General features: G+C 38.2%; 1 protein-coding gene across 2 annotated transcripts in view; it reads right to left on the bottom strand.

The window, feature by feature from the left end:
- DCAF8 (DDB1 and CUL4 associated factor 8) overlaps window positions 1-21598 on the bottom strand; it is a 63689-nt gene that overhangs the window by 34654 nt on the left and 7437 nt on the right. For both annotated transcript variants that reach the window (XM_006895464.1, XM_006895463.1), the window contains 3 exons: window positions 5573-5647; window positions 1796-2469; window positions 816-956 (listed from right to left, as the gene is read on the bottom strand). In XM_006895464.1, coding sequence (XP_006895526.1) covers window positions 816-956; window positions 1796-2469; window positions 5573-5621 — 864 coding nt within the window. In that variant the 5' untranslated portion in view covers window positions 5622-5647. The remainder of the gene's footprint in view (window positions 1-815; window positions 957-1795; window positions 2470-5572; window positions 5648-21598) is intronic.

Genomic DNA, 21598 nt, shown 5'->3' on the forward strand with positions numbered 1-21598 from the left:
CTAAAAATTTCCAAAAAAACTACAGTTTTATTTAGTCTGCTGTCAGGGACCTCTCCAAAATACTGAAGAGCAATGATGTCAGTCTGGAACTAAGGTGCACCTGATACAGGCCATGGTCTTTGCAATTACTTGCTTTGCAACAGAAAGCTGGACAATGAATGACAAGGGACGACACAAGGAGTTGATGCCTTTGAGCTGTGGTGTTGGAGAAGAGTACTGCATATACTATGGACTGTTAGGAGAACAAACAAGTTTGTCCTGGAGAGGGTTAAGCCACACTGCTCCTTGAAGGCAAAGATTCTAAAGTACTGTCTGACATACTTTGGACATGTTGCAAGGTGAGATCAGTCCTTGCAGAGGGTTGTAATGCTTGGGAGAACGGAGGGACAGCGTAGGAGAGGAAGACCTTCGATGAGGTGGACTGCTTCAGTCACTGGGGATAGGTGTGTCGGAGACAGTAAGATTGGTTTAGGATAAAGCAGGGTTTTAAGGCTGTTGTGTATGGGTCGCTGAGTTGCAGGTAACTTGAAGGTACATAACAACAACAACAAATTAATTATGGTCTAGAAAAAATAAATCGAGTGCAAGTTTCATGTTTAAGATCTAAGTATATCTCAAAGATTTGCTTTCTAATAAGTTTAAAGTAACTGACTTTTCTCTCTTATAAAAAACTCTGGCTTGAAATAGGGTAAGGCAAGTAGCCAACTTCACCTCAGTAAACAAATGAGAAATGATGAGCAAAGGTATGGAAGGGATCTTGGCTGATTCCACAAAGGCTCTTGACTGCATAAAATCTAGGACCAAAGTTTACTTACCTTGTGGGAGGCTCCCTTATGCTGAGCCACCCGCTTCGTATTCTTGCAGCACTGTGTGGCTGAGAGTTCGGCTACCCGCACCTGCCCATCACGGGCACACATGGCCAGGGTGGAGTCACCACTGTTAGGAAGAAACTTGGCCTACGATGGTAATGAAAAAAGAAGTACACTAAAAGAAATGAAGACTCTGAATGGAAAAAATGAGAAAAGGACTCCAACTCATCTTCCTCTAATGAAAAAGCTGGACTAATAGTTCTATTACTCTTACACAACTGGCAATTACTTCTGGAAGTTAGAAAGAATGAACATCAAATGGGCATTTCAGCTGGCTCCATGTAAACTGTATCTAGCAGGAAAGAAAACCCATTTTGACTCAGAGAATAAACAAATTTGTACCAAAGGAGGAGGGGCGATGACTAGGGAGGATATTAGGGGAGAGAAGAGAAATTTGTTAGGGACTAATGGAGAATACCAACTAGACATTTCAAACTTGGTGGTTCGAGTGAAGGAGTAAAATCTCTATAAAATAACATTGGTAAGGACCAGGCATGGCCTTCTTACCACTTAATCTTCATAATCCTATGTACTAGTCATACTTTAAAAATAAACTGAAAACAGATATTAAGTCTTGGCCAAGATCATACAACTAGTGACACGGTGAGCCAGGATTTAAACCCAGGAAGCCTGAGTCAACAACTTAACTTTTATGCTATTTCCTAATAGCACATTTAACACTCTCCTAATGAATTTCAAGCACTCTACCTAAGGTTTCTAAAAGTCTCTTATGTCCAAAAAAACAAAGGGCTATATGAGCCTATGACTCCTCTAAATCACTGTAGAAACCCAGGTATGGTCATGAGTCCTACCTGTCAAATGTCAAATTCCTACCTCAACTTACTAGGAACTCCAACTAGACAGCGGTTTAGACCTGTCTAACCCACGCTTTCTTTCTCAAGTGCTATTCTGTTCCTTTGCCTCACCTGGAAGACATTACTTTTGTGTCCACTCTCAAAGTCCAATACTGGCTGCCGCCGAACCCAGTCCCACACTACCACCTTCAAATCATCACTGCCACTGGCCAGCCAGGTGCCACGCTGGTTAAAGTGCAAGGTATTGACACATCCAGTATGGCCCTCAAGCCCATGCTGAAGGCGAAAACGCTGCACAAAGACTCTTGCCCCACAGGCCTCATATACAAAGCGGGAACTTGAACCCAGCTCCCGCTCCCGGAGAGCAGGAAGAGCTTGCCAGCGGGGTGGGGGCAGAGCTGAGGTCTCTGAAGACACCCAATCCTCCAGAGCCCGTTCATCATCTGATGAGTCCTGTTCACGATTGGCCCGCTTGCGCTGTATACGGCGTCGAGGTTGTTCTTCCTCCTCCTCCTCCTCCTCCTCCTCCTCTTCCTCTGAGCGATCATGGACTCGATTTTCATCATTGATGGAGTAATGACCAGTGTCCTCCATGCTATCAGAGTCCTTGTCTTCACCTGAGCTCTCTGTGTCTGTACCTCGACTTTCTGTGCTAGTGCGATTGGGGCCACCATCATCGCCGGTCAAACTCAAGCTCAGGTCTGAAGCCTCTACTTCAATGCCCGAAGATGTCTCTCTCCCCTCCTCGGCTCCAGACATTTCCTCTGGACTGCTGGATAGACTTCCTAGATATTAATAAGGAAGGGATAAATGCAGTGGAAAAGTAAAGAAGCAGAACAACATTCATAAAGATTTCCATCTAAGAAATCTTAACATCAAAGGGTTCAGAAATGTACTTTAGCCAAATATTTTCATTATAAATAATTATAAAAAGTACCTTCTGAGGAGAAAACTTGTGCCTGACAAAGTAACTACCTTAGGCTCTATTCTGTTGGATAGAAACCTATTCGTTAAGAGCCTATAATTAACTGAAATATAAGGATAAATATCCATTCCCACCAACAGTTAGTTGTCATCTTAGAAAAAGACGGAAAAACTTCTTAAAAAGTACTCTGAATTATTAATGTGGTATTCAGACCACGTCCCACTTCAAGAAAACATCACCATAGTTTCTCCTCCTATATCCTACGTTTCTTTACAATAGGTCTATTTAGGATTCTTCTTAACCATAGGTTAATTTAGGATACTTTTCACTGGGATTAAATCCATCAGGAATAGAGAATGAGGTGAAGGGGGGAATGCATGAATTGTCATAATCTCATTCACGTCTTTCCAGTAACTCACCCTGACTCATTTCTATTAATTTAATATTGTTTTTAAGTCATAGGAACTCTTTGTAATGAATTTTATCAGGAAGCATGTATAAAGTTGATAAAAATAAGGCCACACAGTAGGTATCTGTGAAGAAAGTTAATTACAAGGTTTGTCATAGCTATAAAACTGTCACTTCAAATGACCTAATCCCCAAGAGTTAGATACTACACTCCCTTAACTAATAGCCAAATTAGATTCCAATGGGCACTTAGGGGACAATGTTCTAGAATTAACATTATCACAAATTCCACTCTAACCTAGGGTCAATATATGAGGAAATGAAGGAGGAAACAAAGAGTTTTAACCACTGATCATGCCATCAAGAAGGGAAAAGTAAAACAAACAAACAATGCTTATTATGCATTAGAATTCATGAATTTGGCAAATTTTTAAAGGATCTACTACATTAACACAGGTTTCAAGGTCAAGGACTGCAGCCTCCAATATGGATTGAGGCTCAATGTCAAGAAGACAGAGATTCTCATCACTGGACCAATTGGCAGCATCAGGATGGATGGTGAAGAGATTGAGATTGTTCACAGCTTTAGTTTGCTTGGCTCCTAGTCAACAGTCTTGGCACCAGTAGCCGGGAAATTAAAAGGCATATTGCCATGTGAAAGTCTGCTGTTAGGAACCTCTCCAAAGTACTGAAGAGCAATGGTGTCTCTCTGGAGACTAAGGCTGTCTGATACAGGCCATGGTCTTTGCAATCACTTGTTATGCATCAGATAGTTGAACAATGACAAAGGAGGATAGAAGGAGAACTGATGCCTTTGAGCTGTGGTGCTGGAGAAGAGTACCATGGACGGCTAGGAAAACAAACAAATTCATGCAGGAAAGGGTTAAACCAAGTGGCTCCTCGGAGGCAAGGATTCTGAGGCTTCGTCTACATACTTTGGAGATGTTTTAAGGAGAGACCGGTCCTTGGAGAAGGACATCATACTTGGGAGGGTGGTGGGACAGTGCAGGAGGGGAAGGCCCTCTATGAGGTGGATTGATTCAGGGACTGGGGTAATCAGGACGGGAGTGTCAGAGACAGTGCGACTGGCACAGGACAGAGCAGAGTTTAGGGCTGTTGTACATAGGGTCGCTATAAGTTCCAAACGACTCGATGGCACATAGCAACAACTACATTAACACAAGAGCCAGAAAGTGTCACTACTTGAGCAAAAAGGTCCCAAGCAGACAATGATCAAGATTTAGCTCTGGGAAGAGTAATTTTTCCCAGCAAAGAGCCATACAATAACCACTTTATGCTTATGGGTTTCTGTTACAACTCGTCAACCTCCCCTATTGTAGCACAAAAGGAGTCCCAGACACTAGATGAACAAATGTGCATGTCTGTGTTCCAAAAAAAAAAGAAAACTCACTATTTATAAAAACAGGCAGTGAAAACTGGGAGTTTGGGCGACAGGGTATAGAGTTTGCCAATTTCAACTACATTTTAGCTTATAATCTTGACCTGCAAGGACATCTACTTGGCTGTGCTAACTGTGGGATGCCAAATATCAAATTTAATATTAACATTTAACCAAATGCTGCATCAAGAAATGAGAGAAGAGTAGATACAGGCTAGAATTCTCCCTGTAGCACCAAGGCTGACCTTGGGCATTTTTCTATTTCTTAGTTTGTATTTACTAATCCCTCCGAGATAAGCATAGGGTTAATAATAGCGAAGAATTTGACCTCATTTGCGAAAGATTTCTCTGTGATTTACCTGCTCATGATCCTTTGGTGTTGTTTACCTCCCAGTGATTTTTCTTTACTTCCAGAAGATTCTCAATAAAACCACAGAAAGGCATAACAAGGGGCTTCAGTTCTTCCAGCTGTTAACCCCTGCCTTCATGCTTTCTGACCTATCCTCCATTCCTGTGTGTCTCTGTCTGTCTTTTCCCTCAACCGACAACAGCTAACTACATGAATGTGGAAGAAGTCTCTCTAGTTTAGAAGTTGGTTCAGATTTGAAGCATTAGTTAAATGATCCACAGAGCAGTTATTACTCTAACAGAATCTTGATATTCTGTCTCAAAATCTGATCCAGTCACAATGATTGGAACCGTAGAAAAGGGGGTGAGAGAGAAGTCTAGCTCCAGTTACTCTGGTTGGGTTTGAACTTCACTTCTAACTATAATCTAAAATAGAAAAGAACCTCTCCATATATAACTGAAAAGCTTCACCTTCTTAATAGTTCCTTTGTTCCCACCAGCAACTTTACCTTACTTTTTGTCTTATCTTCTAAGTTTGCCTTTTCTATCCACCTTACACCTTTTCAGAATTCCAAGCCACTTGACCACCCACCTAGAAGCAAAGCTGTTACTGATCTTCTGAAAATAAACAAAAGCTGAAGAAATAAAAAGTACCAAATTGTTCAATGTGATTCCCACAAATACTCAAAATAATACAGGAAATGTTCATCGAGGAAAGATTTCTTTCTCTTTACTAAAAACCAGGTCTACATTATCTTTGAAGGCTAGAACAGTATCAGTTGGTAACAGTAAAAGATTGACTTCTTACCATTGGCTAAGTCTGTTTTGCCATCTGTGCTGCTCCCTTTACTGGACATCTTGAAAGAAGTTTATAGCAGCCAGCCTGGATTTGTAAGGAGTAGAAAATTAATCAATCAGGAAACAAGTCTATGAAAGACAGAGGGGCAGAAAAATTTAACAATGTACACCTTTTGTCACTTTTATAAAAATAAGCTTTTTTGTGTATGTTCTTAATAAGGCTTTTCAACAAAAGAAATTATCTGTAGAAATCATGCTGGTTGGGTGGGGGGGGTTGAAGGAAATTGGAAAAATCTGGTCTGAAAAACAATGTGTTTGTGGCCTAGTGGCGAGAAGCTGCACTGCAAACCCAGAGGTACGCAGTTTGAATCCACCAGATGCTCTGTTGGAGAAGGAGGGGCAATCTCCTCCTGTACCAGTCAGATCCGATCTGAGGGTACACACACAAAGAATAAAACAAAACAATTAAAAAAACCCAAAAACAATGTGTTTGAATTTTGCAAATAAACTATTTAAAAAAAACAACACAATGTACATGCATGAAACAACATGTATCAATGATTTTATGCAAACCAATAAAATATAAAAAGGGGGGGGCGACCAAGGCTTCTCAAATCCCTAAATGGTGGTTAGGTTTTCACTGTACATAAATTCCATAAACAGTACAAGCTTTGGGAAGTCAAGTGCCAATTCTTTATCTTATTCATGGAGTAAACTGGAAGTGTCTTTTCAGATGCAATAGAGGAAACAGAAGAAAAAACAAAACCCTAACTTAGAACAGCACACATATTACAAGTGACAGGTACTGCAAACAAAGAATCTCAGCTCAAAAAGCAAGCTTCAGCACTGCACCCCACAATCCAAGAATACTGTTAGTGATACACCTGCAAAAAGCTTATCTGGCAAAAATTGTGTGATATTTGTAACAATGACCGAAAAAACAGAAGAGCAGCTGCTGAGGCTGCTTATGCATAAGCAAAAACCTTATGGGGCTGAATTTCTTGTTTGGAATTTTAGGGTCATGGCTTCATTTGACTCCTAGTTAATTGGCCTAACAACGTGTTCTCCCTACTAGGTCCTAAAAGCCTGCAAGTGGATTTTCTAAGTACAACGTTTTGTTGGTTTTTTTTTTACCGGGAACAACAGAAGACCAAGACAGGAAGAGCTACGAAGTACGTGGCTAATTCTCTCCATGAGCAACTACTGCTTCTTATGCCATGAACCAAGAAGAACTAGATAGTACCAGACTCCTACTATTACTGAACATTCTGATAAAAAATTCATGGAAGTATCCAAATCAAAAGGGAAGAAATGAACAACAGAATTACCAATTCTCAATTACTTTAGACTTTCTGGAGCTAAGGAGAAGAGATGAACTCTTAGAACTACTACCATGAGATAATCTCTAACTCTTCAAACAAAAATATTCCTTAATGTCATCATTTCCAATTGGAAAACAAAGTTGGCCTAGTGGACAGAAACTGATGCTACCAAGCCAAAGGTGGGTGATTTTAAGCTGTGGCCCTTAGGTCTGGTTTTAATTGGTTTGAGTCAAACATTCTTCTAAGTGGCATAGCACTGAGCTGTCCATTTGCTCTACCTAAGTAACTTGTGGTGGCTGAGATGCATCGTGACACTAATGTGTCAAATGGCATACCGGCAACCTGTGGTGGACAGTGTTTGGTGGAGCTCACCAATTAAAACAAGCTTGGAAGCAGGAGTGGCATCCACTTCTGAAATGGCTTGCCTCCAGAAACCCTATGAACTTGGAGAAATGATGGAAGTTATACAAATGTTCAGGTTATTTCGTCCAAAGGGTCACTATGAGTTGCCTATGACTCAAGAGCAATTAACAACGTCATCTTAAAAAGAAAAATCAATAAATTGCTCAATCCTAGGCACAATCAATAAACTGCTCAATCCTAGGCAGGAGGCCCCCACTCAACCCCAGCAGGACCACCCAATTGGAACCTTGAACAAATTTCTGCAATAAACACTTGTGATTTAAAAAACCAAAAAAACCAAACAAACAAACAAAAAAAAACAACAACCAATCAATAGGTTAGATTAACTGGTTAAAAAAAATTGCCTTCAGTAATACATTCTTTTAAGATCAATATGGAATTAAACTGCCAACAGCAACTTAAAAGATAGATAGGAATCTTAGGGAATAGTGCCATCAATGTTAATGAAGAAGGAACAACTCAGAAAAGAATGGCTGCAATCTCAAAAGAATAATCAAGGTCACTAATTTGTATGTTTTGCTATGTATACTTATCAACAATAAAATAAGTAAAATTCAGGGGGAAAACTGTCATATGTAGGCACATTTGTCTTCAAAGCATGAAGAGGTAGGTGAGTCTGATATTTTACATACACATTACAGAGAAAAGACATTAAGTTCTTCTTGATTTATATTCCACTCACATGGCTACCTTCAAACTTATAAGCAAAAGATATTAATGATTCTAACAAGTAAAGCTGGAGTTAAGAGTCTCGACCATTCTTTTCCTAATAAGTCTATAGGGAGTCTTTTATCAGGATTAACAACAGTCAGTTAGCAAGCAGAAAGCTGGGGGGAGGGGAGGTCAGCACTTCCATTAAACCACTTCACAACAGGACATATAATATTTCTCGTAATTCAATCACATTTCATCAGACTTCACATTTTTAACAAACCCCTAGACAGGAGTCACGTACCTAGCTTTTATCCTCTAACGTCACAGTAAAACAGATTTTTCGGGTTGTTGTTTTTTCATTCAGGGCCTTATTCCTACCTCTATCAAATCCCAAAGAAAAAATGTATTCAGACCATACTTTTGTTAGGTCCTTTCAGTGCCTTGGACAAAAGGCATTGGTAAGAAGACAAAGTATGATTATGGCCCCAGTCTTTGTACTCGGGCACATTGGCCTCTAATCGTTCAACAATCCTTTCATTCTTGTAACAATTCTCCCAGAAACAGCCCCACCCTTAACCTTGCCAATCACTGTCCTCTACAGAAATCCAAGTATTTTCATGAAAAGTATCATCTACCAAGAGATGGCTGCTCAAAGATTGCCCACAATAGGTCAGGGTTAAGGAAGAGAAATACCAGAGCAGGGCTGAAGCTGAATTTGAAGGACAACTAGAATCCCGATAATGAAAGACAAGAAGAAACAGATTTGTGAAGTCACATAAGAGAAAACAGTGAAGAGTTGTTTGCAGAGTAGGCTGTTTTCCAAGTTGTCTTCTTTGCATGCATATATTTTTTGCATCATGTTCCTCACACAGCACTTGTTTTTCCCTTTCAGAAATCCATTTGGAGATCTTTTTGTTTTGGGTTTTGGGGTTTTTTTTTCTTAGCATCTCTGCAATATTCGTGTCCTCATATATAAGGTTTAAACAAATACTAATTGTGAAAGTTTTATCAAGTGGGAAAGATGGCACTATTTTTAGAATTAAAAGTTATGATCATAAGCCTACCAGTATATTATGGTCAAATGAGAACAGACCCGATATTTTTTTCACACCAGACAACACTGTATGATCCACTCTCAAAGAATAATGAAAAAAGCATTTCTAAAGAATCTTTCTCAAAACTGAGAATCTCAGGGAGCTTTGGTGGCCTAGTGGCAAGAAGCTGCACTGTGATCCCTAAGGTATGTGGTTCGAATCTACCGATGCTCTGCTGGAGAGGGAGGGGCAGTCTCCTCCTGTACCAGTCATATCTGACTTGACAGTATACACACAAATGTAGTAATACTGAAAATCTCATCAGTTTCTACAGAAGCCTCGACTACTTAAGTCTTCAGACTCTTCAGTCTCTAGAAAACACATTCCCTTTCCCAGCTTCTGTAACTACGAGGAACCAAAAGCCTAATTTCTACATAGCTCTGAGAAGTGGGAAAAGAGGAGTTATAAACTTTAACTTAAAGCCAGAGATTACAGAGTTAAGTCTTTTAGGAAAATCAGGTTAAAGTTCTTCTAAGAGGGGAGCAGAACTTTAAGGAAAAATGTAGACATGTACAATTTGTTAAATTCAGAAGGATTAAAAAAAAAATTCAGAAGGATAAATTCCAATGAATGCTTATGTCTACCCTGTTTCAACTGAACTGGCAGGCAGGTAGCTTCTGCAGACCACATTTTAGGGGGGTTTTGCGTTTAGCAGACTTTATCCTAGACTGAAAATTAGAAATCCAAGTTTCTAATACTGGTTGTCATTAGCATACTTTGTAGCCTTAAAAAACTACTTAAGAGTGCTGTTTTTATGTTCCATTGAATCAACTGCAACACATAACAATCCTATAAGCAACAGATCTAAATCTTATCCTATTCTCTATCATCCTCAGTATCTCTGATGTGCTTGAGCCCATTGTTACAGGGTTCTCAAAACCTTATCAACTTCTATCAGTGAAAACTACCTAAGTTTCCAATATATGTGTGTGCATGCACACACGTACACTCACAAGAGTCAACCTACATTAAGTATTAAGTTTAACTTCTCCAGAAAATAATAGGAATCTCAGTATTATTGTTCTATATACCACTGGATCATCTTGCAGATCCTCTAGTGTACATACAACTTCACTTTGAGGGATCACTTCTCTAGAAAACCAAAAAATGAAGATAGTAAAACATAATTAGAGATGAAGTTATTCTTAAAAGGCAATATAAACATAAAAAAAATTACTACATTTAAAACCACCTGAGAGTAAGACCCTCAACTAAAGGAGAAAAGATAAACACCTACAGATTCATATCTATTATGAATGTAGATGCAAAAGTACTTAACAAAATATTAGCAAATAGATTTCCATAATAAGTAAATAAGGGGCCCTCATGGTGTGTTGCTTAAAGCACATAGCTGTTAACCAAAAGATTCTGCTCTAAATCATCTTAAGAACCACCACCACTCCATTATCTCTCTCATCACGAAAGAATACGGGTATACCTCAGAGATACTGTCGGTTTGGTTCCAGATTTTTGTAATAAAGCAAATATTATGATCACACAAGACAGATTTTTTTGGTTTCCCAATGCTCATATGAAATTTGTTTACACTATATGATAGCCTATAAAGTTTGCAATAGTAGCATTTGGAAAAAGCATGAAACAACTGTGAAAATTACCAAAATGTGAGAGAGACACAAAGTGACCAAATGCTACTAAAAAAATAGAGCTGGTAACTTTACTCAATGAAGGACTGCCACAAACCTTCAATCTGTGAAAAATACATTACCCTGTGAAATCTAACAAAGCAAGGCACAATAAAACAAGTATATCTGTACAATCTTAGCTTACAGTCTGAGGTTAACAGAGTTAACCCAAACTCAAGTGTCTTTCTTCATTCTTCAATGCTCTGCATTCCAAAAATATGTACTATTTTTACCCAAATCGACTTCCTTAGAAAATCCAGTCAGGGTAAACCATGCTGAGCTTGAAGAGCTGATGAGTTCACTGTCCCAGGTAGTAGGGAGAGTTTAATTAGATTAGTTCTACCTCATGTACTCTAAAAATAACCATAAGCCCAGGCAAACTGAAGGTTAAAGAGTAAATTACTGGGGGATGGAGGAAACAACAGACCTAGGTGTCAGTCCAATATGTACATAAGAAATTACAGTGACAGAGATTTTCCTTAATGAGAATAAGACCTTAAATTTGTAATCAACTAATAAAACTAACTAAATAGCAAGCAGAAAAGGAGGTATTAAACTGGGTAAAAGTGCATTCTGGATAAAGGTCCCAAGCTTGCCTTGTTCAAAAATCACTGGGTTTATTTCCTTAATATTGTCAAGATGTATATATAAAAATATAAAGGTATTCTAAAAACTAAATATGCAGAAGAAATAAAACCACCTTCACAGCTCGTAAAGCTTCTACAAGAACTAATTTTAAAACTATTATGATATTTAAATGGGAAAACTAAAACACTACAATTTCTAGATTAAAAAAATATAGGAGTTAACTTTTGTGGCCTTATATAGTTAGGCAAGTATTTAATACAGAACATAAAAATCACTTATCATGAAAGAAAAGTTGTGATGGGGTTGTGGGTTTTTTTTTTATGAGCAATGATGTTAACATTTTCTCAAATGCTTATTTGCTACCCATATATCTTTGGTGAAGTATCTACTCAAAGCTTTTGCTTACTTTTTTTCCCCCCAAGAATTCATCATTTTCAACCTTTCTCTTTTTTTTTTTCCCAGATGACTCAATGTTTTCTTGAATAAGAGTTTAGAACTACTATTTAAGATCTTTGTTGTTGATGATGATGTTGTGTTGTTGTCTTAAAGTCAGCTTCAACTCAAAGTAGCCCCAACTCTCAGCAATCTGTACTGAGCCCCATCCAGTGCTGACACTGCTTTCTCCAGGAGATTCCTTGTGGGACTTCCAGTACGGCTATGGCTATATTCAAAACCTGAGTGACTCAAAGCTGACTCTCCAACAGGTTTCTGAGCTTCCAAAGGCTGTAAAAAAATCACATGGAAGGAAATGGTCCACCCTTGCCCTTTGAAGTCACTGGTGAATTTGAATTGCCAAAGAGGTACGGCTTTTCAGAATCCAACTGCTCCAAGCTGGAGACTCCGCTTACTTTGATGCTGCTGTTGTTGTTAAGTGGCATCAAGTTACAGATGACTCATAGCTATCCTGTGAACAAAGGACTTGAACATTTGTATAACTTTCATCGTTTCTCCACATTCATAGAGCTCCCAAAGGCAAGTCATTTCGGAAGTGGATGCCACTCCTGCTCCCCAGATTGTTTTAATCAGGAAGTTCCACCAAACATTGCTCACCATGGGTAACCATTATCACATTTGACACATGATATAGTCAGGCTCAAACTGTGCAGTTCACAAGCACAGAGAAAACAGACAGATGGAAGGATGACATCAGACAGGCACAGTTAACCCAGGACCAAGCTGGACTTGCTGCTGGGTAAGTTTTCCTGGACAGCACAAGAACAAGCACCACTCGGCTGGGCAAACTACAGCAGGCATAGAATTCTCACTCTTTCCCAGGCTGGCTGGCAGGTTTGTGTCACATTTTCATGAATATCACTTTCTCCCTTTAGATCTAAGTCTCTAGTGTTTGCTTCAAAAGAGTTCCCTGTCTAGATTAAAGATGACTCAGAATCTTCCCTATCACCAATACTAGACTTGGCACCTGTGGACTTGGTCCAAGAAGAGTAATTTTCTTCAGAAGTCCCAAAGATTTTGAAAGCCATCTTGTTCCTCCTCACAAGTTGTTCTGCTGATTCATTAAAGCCTAAAGAGAAATTCTATTCATCATCTGGATGGCCACAAAACCCCAAAAGCTGTTCCTGCTCTTTAGTTCTACACCCTTGAAGGTAGGTAGTGGTGGTGGCACTGCACCAGGGAGCGAGGTGGGTCAGAGCAAGGAGACAGTACTGTCAGGGCCAAAGCTGATGCTCACAGACATCAACTTCTAGAGGTGCTTCCTTTGCTTATTTTTTAGTTGTTTTATTATTATTACTTAGTTGTGAGAAGTTCTTTTCCCGAGGTGCTGCTTGCTGGTTGATTCAAACCACCACTTTTGGGTTAGCAGCACAACTCACACTACAGAAGATGCCACCAGAAGTCCCTAACTGTTGTTATCAGGTACCTTCAAAATAACTCTTACTCATAGCAACCCCATAAGTAACAGAATCTCAGATCTCTGATATTCAAGTCCATTATTATACCGACTGTTATGGGTCTTCCTCTCTTTCTCTGCCCCTCCTTCTTTCCTAGCATGATGTCCTTTTCCAAGAACTGGCCCCTCCTGACAACATGCCTGTAATACGAGTTGGAACTTTCACCATTCTTCAACTCACAGCTGACCCTACAGCAGGTTTTCAGAGGCAATTAACTGCACAGGAGAAGATGCTGTTATGTGCCATCAAGCTGACTACAGTTCACAGCAATCTTATGAATAGATCTGAAGCCCTGTTCTATCTTGCGCCACCCTCATCCTATCTGATAATACCTGAGTTATTGCTACAGTCACTTTGTCAAACCATTCTGTACAGAGAGGGTCTTGCTCTCTTACACTGACTCTCCACATTTCTAAAGTATGTGAGGCGATGCTTCATCATCCTTTTTTCCAAGAACACCCTAGCTGCACTTTCTCCAAGACACATTTGTCTGGAAGTTCATAGAATATTCAGTATTCTTCTCTAACAACTCAAAGGCATCAATAAATCTTCTGAAATCCTTAGTCAGTATTCAACTTCTGGATGAATGGCAAGCAATTGAAAAGACTTTGCTAGAATTGTTAAAACATAAAAAAATAAAAGCTTACTTTATCAAGTGCTAGCAAGACCAATGAACAACTGAAACCTTTAGACTCTGCTAGGAGGAACACAGGGAACTCTGGGGTTCTAGTCAGTAGCGAACCGTGTGCCAATTCAAAGGTGAGAGGTTCAAATCCACCAGTTGCCATGAGAAAGATGGGTAGTCTCCTGTGTGACTTATAACCTCTAAAAACCCACTAGAAGATTAAGTATGGTTAATCAGTTCCAACTTGATAACAATGAGTTTGCATAAGAATGTAAGAGAGTACATTTACTTTGTAAAAGTTTGGCAGTTTTTTAATAAATGTAAATGTATACCTACCACAGAGCCCAGAAATCCCACTTCAAGTATTTACTTGTGAGAAATGAAAACCTATACCCACAAAAAAACCCTGTAGGTAGATGTTTTAGTGACTTTATTCACATTTATTAAAAAATCTAGAAACTTGTGCTCACTTTGGCAGCACACATACTCAACAATAAAAACAATACTCTTCACAATAGCTAACCACAAGGTTAAATACTAACCAGAAGCACAAAGGATCTATTCAAAGAAAATGACAAAGCATTACTACAAGCAACAAAAAGAGACCTGGAGAAGTGAAAGAATATCCCTTGCTCATGGATAGGAAAACTCAGTATCGTGAAAATGACAATACTACCAAAGGCAATTTACACGTTCAATGAAATCCCAATACAAACAGTAATTCCACTCTTTAACAAGATGGAAAAGACAATCTCCAATTTCATTTGGAATAGAAAGAGGCCCAGAATAAGCAAAGCAATCCTTAAAAAGAGAAATGCTCCCCGATTTCAAATCCTACTACACTGCCGTTGGTGGTCAAGACAGCATGGTACTGGTACAATGACAGGCATATACATCAATGGAACAGAACTAAGAATCCAGAAATCAGCCCATCTACCTGTGGTCAACTGATTTTTGACAAGAAGATGAAAGCAGTTAAGTGGGGAGATGACAGCCTTTTTAACAAATAGTGTTGGCAAAACTGGAAAACTATCTGCAGAAGACTCAAGCAAGATCCACACCTCATTCCATATACAAAAACCAACTCAAGGTGGATCATGGACCTAGGACTAAAACCAACAACTATAAACTTCATTAAAGAAAAGCTTGGAAGCACTCTTGAAGTCCTAATCCACAACATAAACAGTATTCCAAGCATCCTGGGAAAAGTACAACCAGGAGAGTATAAAATAGATGAATGGCATCTTCTAAGAATCAAATCCCTGTGCATATCCAAAAACTTCTCCAACAGGGAAAAAAGAGAAGCCACAGATTGGGGAAAAAAATTGGTAGTGACATGTCAGACAAGGGACTTATATCCAGAATTTATAAAATACTTGAGTACCACAAGATAAAGGTAAATAACCTAATTGAAAAAATGGGCAGAGGAGATGAACAGGCACTTCACCAAAGACGACATTCAGATGGCCGACAAGCACATGAAAAAATGTTCAAAATCCCTAGCTCTAAGACAGATGCAAATCAAAACAACTAAGAGATGTCATCTCACCCCACTAAGAATAGCAAAATTTAACAGAACAGCAAACATCAAAAGCTGGCGAGGCCGCAGAGAAACTGGAACCCTTACTCACTGTTGGTGGGAGTGTAAAATGGTTCAGTGACTATATGGAAGGCTGTATGGTGCTTTCTCAAAAAGTTGCAAATAGAATGCACATCCATGTTTATTGTGGCTTTGTTCACAATACCAAGGAGCTGGAAACAATCTAAGTGCCCATCAACAAATGAATGGATAGAGAAACTGTGGTATATTCACACAATGGAACACTACACGGCAATGAAAAACAAGAAACTCATGAAATATACAAAATGGGTGACCCTTGAGGACATTATGCTGAGTGAAATATCTCAGTCACAAAAGGACAAATATTGCAGAGGGCCTCTGTTGTAAAACAGGACTGACATCGGGGATGAGGGAAGATTGAGAAAGAGGGGATAAATAATGTATACTGCATTGAAACAGTTGAGGGAGAGAACTGTTTAAAAGGCATATATGATTAGGTACTGTCATGACAGGAGTCCAGAATGAGGCTGCATAGTGGAGTGGACTTGGGAGGAGGGATTGTATAACAATTGAAAGAATTTTACTTTTCAAAGAAAAGCACGAACTGGAGGGGGAGGGTGGGAAGGAAGAAAAGTGCAAAATGAATAAATGGAAACCCTAAGTAAGTCTCTGTAAACGTTCATTAAAATTAATAAAAATCTAAAAACTCAAATGTCCTTCAACTGAGTCAGTACAACTGATAAAATCAAGAACTTGAATGGATGTCAAATATATTATGCTAAAGTGAAAGTAGCCAGACTCAGTTACTGAATACAGAATTCTATTTTTAGAACATTTTGAACAGTAAGAGTTTATTAGAACATCTGTTGCCAAGAGTTAGGTGGAAGATTAATGACTAAAGAGCAACTGAAACTGTTCTATACCTCAATTATGGAAATGTTACATGACAATTTTTGTAGGTCTTTTCACTTAACAAGTATTTTTGGAAAAATATTTTTACCATAATCAAAGCTATCTATATGATCAACAACCACACTAAAGGCAAGATGAACCCTAAACTCAGAAGAAGTCTAAGGCTTATGAAGACTTTAATCATCTCTATTTCAACTTATGCCTGGCGGAATTATCAGTATCTAAAAACTATTACTATCCTAGATTGCTTTACTAAGATTCTGAACTCAGGCTTAGTCAGTCATAAACCTAGCATTTGCCAAGTCTAGTTTAATAGTTTTGCTTGTTATGCATAATGCTGCTACTCAGATGCCCAGATCCTCTACATAAACACCAAAGTTTACAGGAGACATGGTTTTGGAATTTTCTTTGAAATAGAAAGGTGATAATAAGAAATAATTCTTATTAAGATAGATAGCTGAGAGTCCAAGCAGTTCCTGCTTCCTCTCTCGGAAGGACATATGTCCCATGCCACTCATAACTGAACAGCTGTTCAGGGCTGGTGATCATCCAAAATACAAATTTGCTTTTCAGTTCTAGGACCCACCATCCATGTGTGCAATCATTCTGAATTTCTCCATCCCATTTTTGTCTCCAAGCCAAATGGCTCATTTTATAAAAATTTCCTTATCTCACTATTTTTCTGCCTCACTATAAACTCTTCCCCAAATTCATTTCCCTGATCCATTCTGTCTGGGTCACTTAAATACAACAGTGGTGAATTAATCAGAAAACTCTAGACACTGACATTCAAAAGATGACCCTGAAGAAGTTGAAATTCATAACTATATAAAGCATGCTTATATATTATGTTCAATATGTTTATACCGTGAACCACTTAGTTCTAAACCACTCAGTCAGATATTTGTAGAAGTAGATATACTACACTGTCTTCCAAGAAATCTGGATATAACATGAAGAAAATTTTTTGTCATGATTAGGGAAACTTATTTCTATTGTGTAGAAGATCTCACAGCAAAGAGAAAAATTCAACTGCACAGCAGCTCAAGGACTCATTTTTTATCCAAATTATAAATTTCTTGCACCACCCAGTGGCCATCAGTATATAACATTCCAGTAATCCAAACTCAACTCACTGCCATCAAGTTGGAACCAATTCACAACTGATTCCCCAGTGGTTGTTTTTAAGGCTGTAAACTACATGGATAAAGAATGCCCATCTTTTTTCTCTTCAGAGCCACTGGTAGGTGTGAACCAAAAGAAAGGAATCATCAATGTGTTAGCAGTGTCAACTCCCTAAGCATCATGTGACCAGTGCTCCTGTAACACAAAACAGAACTACAAATATAAAGAAGGCAGTCACAATCCCTTTGCAGCACAGAATTAGAAAAACTGAATGAGGAAAAGACTACTTCATTTTGGGGACAGGAAATGCATGTTCATGGAGAAACAACTTTGAAGAGAAGAAAGGATTTCAACTGGTACAGTTGAGAAAGAAGACATTCTAACAAGACCAGAATGAGAAGATACAAAAGAGAAAAAACCTGCAACACTCAATATATATATGTATGTAGTGTGTTCTGGCTAGATGTTAGGTTAGAGTGCATTAGTTAGTATAACAGAAGGTTGGCACGTGTATGTGAAGGATGTATGCTTTGGGGCTCTGAAAGACAAAAAATTAAGATTCTTTAACACACAGTATAGAGTCAGAAAGTTTCTGAGCAGGAAAATAAGAAAATAAGGAAGATTTGTTTGTCCAGAATAACAAGACATCATGAAACCGAGAGCCAAAGAAAGAAAAATGAGTTTAGAAGCTATTAGAGTAACACAGAGGGAATTCTGGGTGGCCTTAGCAGGCATGGAGTTGTGCTCTCATTAAAGAGGCTCAAGGTTTGAAACCACGAGCTGGATTTGGGCGAAAAAAATGGGCCATTTCATTCTGTACAATTTCAGTTTTTGAAACCTTTTGGAGGATCAGCTATGAGTCATTTCCAACTCAAAGGCAATGATTTTTAAAGGAAAAGAAAGATGAGGAAACAAGACAAAAAAGGAAATGGTCAGTAAAACACTAGGGAATAATAAGCTAAATGCTTGTAAAGTCAAGAGACAAAGGTTTCAAGGAGAGGGCAGTCCGTGTTTTAAGGGCAACAAAGAAGTATGGAAAGACATAAAATAACGAGGATGAGTCAGAATGGCTTTTCCCAAGGAACTTACGAGACTGAGTTTTCTCCCCACTTAAGGATAATGAAACACCAGGGGGGATCCAGCCATCTATTAGGCCATAAAGAGTTTTTCCTTAAAAAAAAACCTTATTAGTCTACCAATTAATCATAGCCTAAGACTCATGTCTACACAACCTCAAGGTTTAAAATTTCTATTACTGTCACATAAGTCTTCTAGATGTCATATAAACTGTACAAGAAATATTTAATTCTGCCTTTCAGTTCATTTGTTTTGTTGTATACAAGAGCTGGGGTTTTTGGTGCATACTGTCAAATTGGATTTGACTGGTACAGGAGAGCAGCTGTTTTTAAAAGGTGGCACAAAGTTTTGATGTCAAACAGATAAAGGTTTGAATTCTACTTTTACCACCAACTTTGAGTTTAGTTTCTTCTATTCTCAAGGAATGGTATCGCTCCTCTGCAGCTGGTTTGGAAGATCAAAGAACTTGTCTGTATGTGATAGGCATACAAATAATTCACATTAGGGTTTTTTGCTTCCTATCTGTGTCAAGACTACATTACTTTTCATTCTGCAATAATGCTCTCTACACCTTGCAGACAATGCAGAACACAGCTTCACATCTACAAAACCTGCCTGCCCTCTCTATGACTAGCCTTTTACAAAATTGAGCGTGCTCTTTTGATCATATTCATATGCTATGATTGAGGATAATGCAATTTACCCAGAACCTAACAATGTAAGCTCCTCTTTCTTTACATTCTTCTCTTTCTTAAGGGAGAGAAACACTCAAGACTGCAAAGCAATTCCAATAAAAAAGATGATAAAGAAGTCCATACTTTATCCAAACTTTAAATAAGCAGCCTCATTCCTTACCTGAATGAATGTCTTATCTCCTTGTTGGTAATAACAAATGCTCTGTGTTTAGTTTATTTGCTTTAGTTCTAGAAACAACATTCAGAGTATGTCAGGTTTGCATATACTCTAGTTCTTACATGTTGACCTCCAGCAGCAGAGCTTAAGAATGTCTTATAGCAATTTTCAACTTATCAATTAATTCTAGAAAATTATTTTTTTCTATCCTGAAATGAATGGCTAGAAACACTATGGTACAGTCATACAATGGAATATTACACAGCACTGAAAAACAATGAATTCATAAAACATTACACAGCATGGGGGATCCTAGAGGATATTATGTTGAGTGAAATATATCAGTCACATAAGGACAAATACTAACACAATGTTTTGGGGAAAGAATGGAGAGAGTGGATAGATAATGAAAACTGCATGAAATCAGAGGAGGTGAGCAACTGTCCAAAAGGAATACATGATTAAGCATTGTATGTATGGCAACAATCTGGAGCAGGGAGGGCAGGAGGAAGAAAATGGAAAAACAATGCAAAAAAATTAAAACATTTTCTATGTTAAAAAAAATACTGTTTGCATTACCAGTTTTACCATTCACATTTCAAGTTTTCTTAAACTGCTGAAAGACACTGGAGAATCAAAACAGTAATTATACAAAAACACAGCTTACAGTAAAACACTAATAATATTGGGGGGGAAAGAGGCTGAAAACATCAAGAAGTGTCCTCCTACTAGGTTAGAAGACAAGGCATAAGACTAGGTTCTAAAGTTAAAAAGACATACCTGATAATATGGCAAGGAATAAAATATACCAGAGGAATATTACCACTTGCTACCACTAAAGGTAAATCCTACAGAAACTTTCCAGATGGCTAAGATAAATCAGGAAAAACAAGCCATATATGAAACAAGTATCAGAAATTGGTCAAGCATCTTTATACTTTAGATAAGAGAAATATCTAATATCTCAAATCCAAGGATATTGCAATGATCAAATCCCTCTGGCAAATAGTATTTCTTTAATAAGATGCCATCTTTCTGTCACAGTACTCATCCTCCAAGTCTCTACTGATGAATTCTGGGGCAGGCTCAATTTACTAACTTAGATATTATAACACATTTCGAAGCATTTACATACTTGAGTATTTGGGCTTCTGAACTAGAAACTATTTTCTGTAGTGATACAGATAAAAGCCGCTATAAGGTAGTGACCAATTTTTAAAAAGTCCCCACATACTCATTTCTGAAGAGATGTCAGGGACAACTTCCTTTTCACGTCAAGAGAATTGAGTAACAAAAGTAACCTCTCCCCTCTCCCTTACAAATTTTAACAGCAAGTTTCTTACATATACATGCATGAAAATAAAAGTTTTCACTATTATAAATCTAACATAAAACATACTTGAAAAATCACATAAAACACACTGGTATTTGGCTTTGAAATGGGTCGCTCTGACGGCTCAGTGATAAGGAGTTGTGCCAACCCAAAGGCACATGGTTCGAATACGACTGCTCCACAGGATGAAAATGGGCAATCTCTTCCCGTGTGATTTATACTGCCTCTGAAAACAAAATGGAGGGTCAGCTATGTGTCAGTTCCAACCTGATGGTACATATCATCCTCATCCTCAACCCCATACTTATAATGAGATAAACAGTTCAATTTACTCAGCTGCCTGGACACTAAATGGATAAAGGGTTAAGTAGTAGACTGCTCTGACTTACTGATAATCTGCTAAAAAAGAAAGAAAAAAAGAGCTAATTCAATCTTAGAAACTTAAAACATTAACTCTAATCTCATGTTATGGAATAAAAAGCACTTGTTAAGACACCTGTTTCTCTTTTGTAATATAAGCATTTCTTAGATATGTTCAGAATAACTTTTCCACCATGGAAACAATCTAATAATAAATCAGTACAGTGAAAGCCAGTTTTAACTAGTCATTTATAATTTTAAAAGTTTGTAAATCATCTGCTAGAATACAGATCCTAAAGCATGAACAACAGATGCACTCCTATACAGTCTTCTACCAGTCATTTGCTTTTATATAAAAAGGCTGGCTTCTCTCACTCCATATACAAAAACCAACTCAAGGTGGATCATGGACCTAGGACTAAAACCAAGGACTGTAAACTTCATTCAGGAAAAGCTTGGAAAAACTTTAATAGTCCTAATCCACAACATAAAGAGTCTTCCCAGTATTCTGAAAAATTTACAACCAGGAGAAGATAAAATAGATGAATGGGACCTTC

This window comes from Elephantulus edwardii, unplaced genomic scaffold (genome assembly GCF_000299155.1).
Source record: "Elephantulus edwardii isolate Elephantulus edwardi_28Jun2011 unplaced genomic scaffold, EleEdw1.0 scaffold00168, whole genome shotgun sequence".
NCBI classification, from domain to species: Eukaryota; Metazoa; Chordata; class Mammalia; order Macroscelidea; family Macroscelididae; genus Elephantulus; species Elephantulus edwardii.